The sequence below is a fragment of the Curcuma longa genome, chromosome 2 (genome assembly GCF_044706935.1).
Source record: "Curcuma longa cultivar G26 ecotype Majalengka, Jawa Barat chromosome 2, ITB_CL_G26_1.1, whole genome shotgun sequence".
NCBI classification, from domain to species: Eukaryota; Viridiplantae; Streptophyta; class Magnoliopsida; order Zingiberales; family Zingiberaceae; genus Curcuma; species Curcuma longa.
Genome location: NC_133862.1, coordinates 12,401,762 through 12,410,740, shown reverse-complemented (window position 1 = coordinate 12,410,740; position 8,979 = coordinate 12,401,762). Strand labels below are relative to the sequence as shown.

General features: G+C 37.1%; 1 protein-coding gene across 1 annotated transcript; it reads right to left on the bottom strand.

Moving 5' to 3' along the window:
* Positions 1-430: 430 nt before the first annotated feature.
* On the bottom strand, positions 431-7,923 carry LOC141821395 (uncharacterized). Its single transcript, XM_074708822.1, is given in 6 exon segments — positions 431-1,452; positions 1,454-1,864; positions 1,866-2,503; positions 2,782-3,896; positions 3,899-4,615; positions 7,820-7,923. Coding segments are annotated over 5 exon segments (3,360 nt in total). The 5' UTR covers positions 4,545-4,615; positions 7,820-7,923; the 3' UTR covers positions 431-902.
* Positions 7,924-8,979: the final 1,056 nt, after the last annotated feature.

Genomic DNA, 8,979 nt, shown 5'->3' with positions numbered 1-8,979 from the left:
GATACATGCTCGGTATCATCCTTGCCATGGCACGAACCATTGTATCCAACGTCGACCTGACTCAATTGCCACCTCTAGTAAAACTTCACCAGATCCTAGATACAGCAAATAATAGAAACAGCCACACTACAGCTTATGCTGCTTGTCTTCATCCTGAAGGATAAAGATAAGTAACACAGGAAAGAACCACTCATTGCACTCATCCCATGAGCCTCTTTCTCTACAATAAGTCGACAAGTGTCCAGAAAAGTATCATTAATCTAATCAGATCACTTTTCTTTGTTCTGAAAATAATATGAACTAACTTTTTAATGCCTTAAACAAATAGACTCAGATAAGAATCACACATTGAAATACAATAGGCCATGACAACTCTACCACCACTAAGGCCAACACAACTAAAGATTTGGCAAAGCTCCAAAATGGCATGCACACTGTACCACACGCTCAACTCAAGTCAGTAATGGCAACACCAGTACTTGGATTTGGACTTTGCCTTCAATGTTTGTTGAAGCACAGGAAGAAGACACAGAAATGTTTTCCAGAATAAAGAATGGAATAGACCTAGCTCTGCCTTTAGGTGAAGGCTATTTAGTCATGTCAAGTTTAAAACTAGAAGACTCAGTCTGAAGCAATCACAGTGACAGGAATGGGAGGAGCACAAGGGGTACAGATTTGGTTCTATTAGTGCACAGACACAAAGATATCAAATCGACGCGACAAGAAACTGAGGTGAGAAGAGCTGAATCGAGTGGGGGAAAGTACAGCAAAAGGCAAAAGGGAGAACCCCAGTGGGTGGTGAAGAGGCAAGTGCATTACTCAACCTTGGGAATAGAAGAGCTGATGAACATGAATTTAAATCTCACACAAAATATATTACATTTAACCGATTGATTATTATTTCATACAGTTTTAGATTGCACCTTGATACGTGTGATCCTCTTTGGCTTGTGCTTACTCTTTTGCATCAATTTTCCCTCCAAATCTTTAACTCTTTCATTGAGATTTGCAATGGCTCCCATCTGTGTATTTGCTGCTTCAAGCAACCTCTCTAACATTTCTCGCAGCTTCTCATTCTCTTCCGCTGGCCTTTTCTCTTCCATGCTTGAATTGATACCAGGAGCAACAGTCGGTTTTCCACCGCCAACACTGTAGGTTTCCAAGCTTGGTTTGCCAATTGATCCATCAAGATTGGTAATTGGGGGAATAGCTTCACCATATGCTCCGGAGGCACCATCTCCAACAGGTTCATCGAGACTGATTATTGAATGCACATGCTCACCAACTACTAATCTATCCTGTCCAGCCTCTGTGGAGGAACCATCGTAGCTAGTGGTGTTTGCTTCAGATGCTGCATCTTTCTCGATTTCCATTGCGTCAAGAATTTCAGAACCTTTGCTCAGCTCAAAGGCCTCCAACTGTGCTCTCTTCATTGGCAGACCCGAACCTGACTGCACTCAGAGGAGACATATCTCCACTGACAACTAAACCATCTTCGCCTTTTTCCAGTGCAATCCCTTCAGCTTCGCCAACATTTGGCTCATTTGCTTGCTTCGAAGATTGGAAACCATCTTCCATAATATTTCTGTCACTATAAATCGGTAATGAACCATGCCCATCAGTGGAAGGGCATTCATCCGTGCACGCTAAATCTTCAAGGGCTGCTGCTGCAGTATCAGTAGCCATTTCCTTCTTGCATAGCTCCTCCAGAGTGCATTGGATGTTGTCGTTGCCAATATCACCAATATGAAGAGAGTCATGTATTGTATCTGAGATCTTCTCGTAAATGTCAGGTGCTTGAGACTCCTCTCCCAACGTATCTATTTCATCACCTGAGAATATAATCTTCTTAGTATCGGAATCACTTTCTGAATTTTCTGTGGATGTCTGCTGTTTCTCCTTCCACTTCCACCGGTAAAGTGGAGGATTTTCCCGATATTAATCCATCCTTAGGATCATTTTCAAGCATAGGATGAGAAAACTCAATTCCCACTCCCGCTTGTTCTTCAGATGTATCAATCGCTTCACCTTCAATCCCCTTCTTGAGCTTATCTTCGTTTTCAGTGGTAAAGGACGTCACAAAATCTTCTGCAGAAGCTGATGCTGAAGGCTTTATCACCTCTTGTGTCACTTGATCTTTCTCCATTGAGTGAGATACCCCTGGACAATAATCTATTTGGGTCTCGGTGAGAGGATTGAGATTTCTTTTAACATTCAAGGGATCCAAATTATCCAGACTAGTTGCAGAAAATAGAGATTCAGATGGTAGAACCAAGCCACTGTGTTGTGGAACAATGGAGGCTTTGCCATCCAAATAAGTTGATTCTGATGAATTAGTCACTTCATCTGGATTGGACGACACAGGTTTTGGTTCCAAATTGATTCCGTCAGTTTTACCATGCTCCGTGGTGGTTGTAGGGCCTAAAGAATCCAGTTTCTCTTGTAAATCAACGAGCTCTCTGGCAAGAGATTTCCTCATGTCTCTCAAGCTTTGATGCAATCCCTATTGATTAATAGCAAGTCAAAACATGTTAGTGTATTTCAAAATTCAAATATGGAAAGATAGACATTCCAACAGTTTCAACTTCCGAGTAACATCAATAATTTAGAACATGATGTCTAGTCCTTTAAACGATTAGATATAGCCGTTGATTAGTGGGTAAAAACTGAGCATCAATATATAACATCAATGTATAAAAATATAGTATTCTATTCTTCAACAAAAAAAAAGTCCAATAATTCATTAAGCAAAAAAAGACAATGTGCAGGAGACAAGATTACCTGAATGGCATCCAGCTGCAATAAGAGATTCATTATGGTCTCACATAAAATAGACTTCTGTTTTGAATCCTGACACTCGGAGGAAGCTTCAAACTCCTGGATTTGCTTCTTGGCAACCTCAGCCTTTTGTCGAACTTGAATTATTCTCCGTAATTTCTCAAGTGGTTGCCATCTTCTCACCTCATATCCTCTATAAGCTGATTGGATGAGAGTCGCTGCCTCCGACAATGATAAAATTTTCCTTTTCTCCTCTTGTTTACCTGTTATTCTTTCTGTGTTATCTACATGCATCTTCCTCTCATCAGATTCACATAGTGTTTTCTCAATTGCTTCTTTAGTATCTTCTTTGTCATGTTTCAATACCTCGGTTTTGACTTCCTCAGTATCAAGCCTTGTTCCTTTATTGGGAAGTTGATTGTCCACAAGCTTGCTAGCTTCATCCTTTGAACTAGTTGATTGCATATCCTGGTTTTTCTCCTTGCATGCTTCTCCCTTAACTATAAATTTGTCATTAGCATAGGGTATTTCTATCTGATTGTTAGCCATTGTATCTGGATCTCTTTTTGTCAAGTGCTGCTTCTCTATTTTGTCCTTGTGAGCTTTTTCCCTGTCATTGTGGCTGGTTGGACTAGGAGATCTTGAAGTACCATTTGGTTTCTTCTTTGGAAATGGATCCACCCTCAGACATACAGGAGGTAGCTTTGACATCTTAGCATCTGATGATTGCTTGAGATCTGATGCCTTCTTAGCGACATTGTCCTTTCCTTCAAATGCGTTGAGCAATTTCTCCTCCTTATCTTTGAGCTTTCCTTCAGTGTTCAGTTGCTTGTCATTGATCTCTTCTGCATGCCTCACAGGGATGATCTTCGTTCGGGTTTCCTTAGCCACTATTTCAGGATGTGAAAGTGTTTTATGTTTATCATGGGAATCAACTAGTTTCTCGCCGAGGTTCTCATCTTCAAGAAACTTCAGTGGAATAATCTTCAACTTCGAGGATTGTTTTTCCTCAGGTTTAGGATCATCTCCATCCAGCTTCATGCCAATGTAGTCGATCGCATCTTGATCACTAGGCATCCAAACAATTGGCCACGGGAATTGATTCCTCCTCTCAGTTGTAAGCTGTTTTGCCCATCTCCACCTTGATTCATAGGATTACATCCATTCCGAACAGGCAAAAATGACTCAAAGCCCTTGTTAGTGTCTTTGTCCTTTGAGTAGCCAGGAGGAATCCATACTACTGGATAAGGACAGTTTGGAATTTGCATCAGACTAGAAGACTCTTTATCCATGTCATTTTCAGACTTCTGCTCCTCAATCTTTACACTGCCATCTCGCCGGTTGCATGTATGATTAGGACACTCACAGCAATGAGCTTTCCCACTGCTACTATGGCAATGCGGAGTTTGATTGGCTGGATAATATGGATGAGTGACCATGTAGGGATAAGAATTTATGTAGCAGGGTAATTGCCCATGGCAATCTAATTGAGAATGATGGGGTGGAGGTGGTGGAATATGAGGAAGTTGAGGCCTAAAACCATAGTAGCCAACGGGGTAGCTATGACTGCACCAAGGATGGTAATCAGCAGGACTTGGAGAATTGGCACTAGAATCAACACTCCATGGTACAAAGTGAGGAGGTCCCTGTGATTCTACTTTTGTTGGAGCAGAAACAGGTTCCCACCCCGGGTAATGTTGGTAGTAATAAGGTATGTAATCTCTATGATGAGGTAAGGCGTGAGAGAATCCACATGGTGAAAACATCCTCCAAGATATAGTGAATTGGTTAAAACTTCTGAGATGAAAAGAGGGACAATTTTTCAGGTAGTAAGATCCTGCACAAAATGCATAACTTTGTAAGAAAAAAAAAGCAAAAGTTTTAGCTTCCATGCAAACAAATCGAAATGGATTTTTTTTAATTAATAAAACTAAAACGAGTGCTACATGTTCAACACAAAATGTAACTACAGAAAACTTTGGTAAATGCCCACCTTAGCAGTGTTTGTACTAGGGGAAGGTAACATATAGACTTAAACTAATGATATAGATCGTGGAATACCATTATCGTAGAGGTGGGAGGTAGAGAAGGTTGAATCAATCTTGCAAGTGCAATATCAGTTTATTCTCACTAAACAATTAAATGAGAAGTTTCTAACAACTTCAATGCAAGAGTTGAAAGAACTATGGTATAAGTTGTCAACAAGAGAATTGTAAACCATTTATTGGTTATTAATATTTACAGATTTAGATCAACAATGTGAGGTTAAGCGGAAAACCATCATCAAAGAGGTGGGAGGTAGAGAAGGTTGAAACCAATCTTACTAGTGCAATATCAATTAAATGAAATTTCTGACACCTTCAATGCAAGAGCCTATGAGAATTTGGAATCGCAACAGAGCCTAACATTTTTTGTTTTTTTTTTTTGAAGAAAAGAAATATGCTTGGTTGTAAAGAAGCTCATATTAAAATATCTTTCTCAAGCAAATGAAACTACATAGCAACAGATTTTTTCTTTGTTTTACTGATTTGATTGTTTATTCATATATATTTTTTGATTTAACTTCACTAAACAAATTAAGTGAAATTTTTGACACCTTCAATGCAAGAGCCTATGAGAATTTGGAATCGCCCGCAACAGATTTTTTGACTATTTATTGTTTATTCATATATATTTTTTTGTTTTTTTTGAACAAAAGAAATATGCTTGGTTGTAAAGAAGCTCATTAAAATATCTTTCTCAAGCAAATGAAACTACATAGTTTCAAATACATTTTGTTGGCACTGTTCCTGTTCTTTGTTTTACTGAAAGCAGATTTGTTTCAAGAAAAAAAGGATAAAAAATGACATACTAGCTGATGCCGTACTGCCTATGTTTCTCAGATAGGAGGATATCCTAATGCATGCAATCAAAGTTCTCAATGAATATATTGTGCCATCATTTCCGTGATTTGATTAATGATTAAACTCCAAAATTAATTTATTTGGTGATCTGGCAAGCCAATTATTCGTACAAATAAAAGCTCTTAATGACTAATTTCTAACATACTCCACTTATTCAAGTATTGTGTATTCTCTGACCCCCTGCCCCTCGGGACATAGGTGAGTTGGTTACGACGCAGCAGACTTGCAGAAAAGAGCAAGGGTTCGAATCCTGACGAAATCAGGCAATACCCTGCGTCGTAACCAACTGCACTTTCTCGATTTACCTCCTCACAGATGGTCGTGGACCCGACCGTGTGGGGCCGCTAAGGTGGCAGATCCACCTTTTGCAGAAAAGTGTATTCTCTGACCCCAAAAATGTATTGTTCTCATTCAAGTTTAGTCAAGCATCATTGGCAAGGGCCCATTGCATCTACCTATATTTCTACATAAATATCATCATAATGACTTGACATCAAGCACTTCAACTACCAACTTTACCTACTTAAAAAAATAACCTACTGAAACTGGATCCCCTACTACATCTACACTGAGCTTGTCTAGAAATGACTGCGGAAGGGAAACAGAGATTTAAAAAGATGTGATTTCACTATGAAGTCTCTAGAGCTTTTCCTTCCTCTCCACGGATATGTATATTTTCATGGCCTTCATGAATAGTTGGGACGACTTCAAATAGATCAATGGATCATTACTGTTTTCCACTATGCAACCAGATATGAATTAAATGCATGTGAGAAGTTATTAGCATCATGTTAGCATGATCCATACTTGATGATTAACTCATCTAACTCATGTTGACCAATACATCTAACCCACTACTTATACACCCTGAGGTTCCCAATTTAAGGAGGGAGCCAAGAAAGACACATTTGGTTCATAAGGGAAAAATTTAATAACTAAAAAAATTCAATGTTTAGGTTAAAGGTCACAATCTAAATATTTGCTTTTAAATTTAATATACATAAAGGATGTAAAACTATCTTGAATAATATTATGAAGCAATTAAAATGGACTACATTAAATAAACAAGAAAGGCGATAATAAAGAATCAACATCCCAATTTCAGCAATTCTGTAGCTGATAAAAGGATCCATTCTCAACTTAAATTGGGAGAACAAAAACAGCCTTCCAATTTGACACCCAAGGCAATCACTATGAAGCATATTCACATAGTAATCTAAATTGGAAAAGGATGAGGAATCTATTTAGTAAAAACTATAAAACTATACCAATTTTAAATACATTGTGAACCATGGATCAATAAGCTTTATAAGTTTAGGATGAGTGAACTACCATTAATTTAAATTTAAGCATTTTGGGTGGATAGATATTTTTGACAAATTCATAGGTCAATTCTCAAATCGATGTGGTTGCAAGAATGGGTAGTAGACTAGTAGAGCAGACTTAATGCTAGGCAGGCTAATTTTTTTTAGAAAGGATGGCTTGAAAGATCATGTAGCCACCATTAAACCTCACATCCACTAATAAAGGATGAGCTAGGCTATAAGTTGGAGTTTGAGGTTTGGTAGAGACATCAAGAAATTGTGACGATCAATTTCTCACAAAAGCTTTCTATACTTATAATACATTTGGACCAATAGGGAGGAGTCCTGCTCCACCCTTTTAGATATCACTAATTTCTCGAACTCCGATCAATAACAGAAATTTCCACCAGTGATTGTTATGTGCGAGTAACAGCTCTAATACATCGAGTAAGCGAAATGGAATTAAACATATGAAATTACGAAGTCTCCTGATAGCAGCAAATATCTCTCTTTCTTTCATCTAAGGGTCAAGTTGTATAAATTCACACAGGCAGACTAAAAACAAATAAAATAAAAATCTGAAATTCAGAATCATTAGAAAACACAAACTCACTTCTTCACCATTTCCTAATTCCCTTTGCACATCTAATCCGGCTCATACGAAGAACCCTTCGTCGACGCAAATTTCAGATCCAAATAAACACACAAAAATTAACTCCTAAAACCTATTTATCAAGTGACCATTACAATTTACTGCAAAATGCCACTGGCGACGAAAAATTCAGGAAAAGAAAGCATGATTTGCAACAACGCAAAGTGAGGTGAGGATCGAACCTTCCTTCCGAGCTATGCCACGATCCAGACGACGTAGTTATCGACGCAGATCGGTCCGCAAACCCTGGATTACTTCCCCTTTCAAATTTTTTGAGCGCCTGTAGAATGCTCTTCGATTTTCGTATGGAGGAAGAAGCGCGGCAGCACTCGCATTTTATACGAGGAGCAGGGCGAGAAGACCGTACGCTCGAGAAGGTTCTCGACGAGGACCACGTGGATACTCCTGTAGATTCTCGACACTTCTCGCACGACAGTTGGCCTTCGAGACGTAACGGGCCACTAAAAATAAAATATTAAATATTTAAAAATAAAAATAATAGCTTAGATTATTTACAAAACTAATTTGTAAACTTTAATTAATTTAATATTTTTTATATTTAATTAATCTCGATCTATATTATTAAACAATATTTATATTTGACATGTAAAATACATCTAAACAGTAATAAATATTGTAATAAAATTTTAGTTAAAAAATACAAGTGAGAGAGATGAAAGGTATTTTTGTGGAATTACTAAATTATATTTTAGGAGTTTAACCTTTATACTCCTACACTGGAATTACTTTATCTCGTCGTATTTCTACTTATTCAACAATTAATTACATATAATTTCAATTAACTATTGACATTTAAACACTTTTTAAAAAAAATTATTTTACTATACTAAAAACTTTGAAGTTATCCAAATCAGGCATTATTGCTTTCCTAATGGTTGGTTTTGATTTTGAGGCTAAAGAGTTCTAAAACACTTTTAGCTAAAAATATTTGACAAATCTAAAGGTCTCAAATTCATATCAAATGTGCATCATTATACTCTTAATGAGTCCGTGTATTTTTTTTCTCCTAATTTTGTGGTATCCAAAATCATAAGCGCTTTTGATAAAAAAAATATTTAATAAAATTAAAATTTCCAAATTCATGTCAAATGAGCATCATTGTATTCTTGATGATTTGATGAGTTTAATTATATTATTTTCTTTTTTGAGGCCCGTAAAATTATCAAATAATTTATGAAGCTCTAAGTCTAAATTTATCCCTTTTTTTCCTAAATGTTTTTACTAAAAGTGTCTTACAGTTTCAAAGATCTTAAATTCATATCAAATATTATTTTTTATATCTTTTTTCCTTTGATATTAAGGCATATATAGTCATTACATA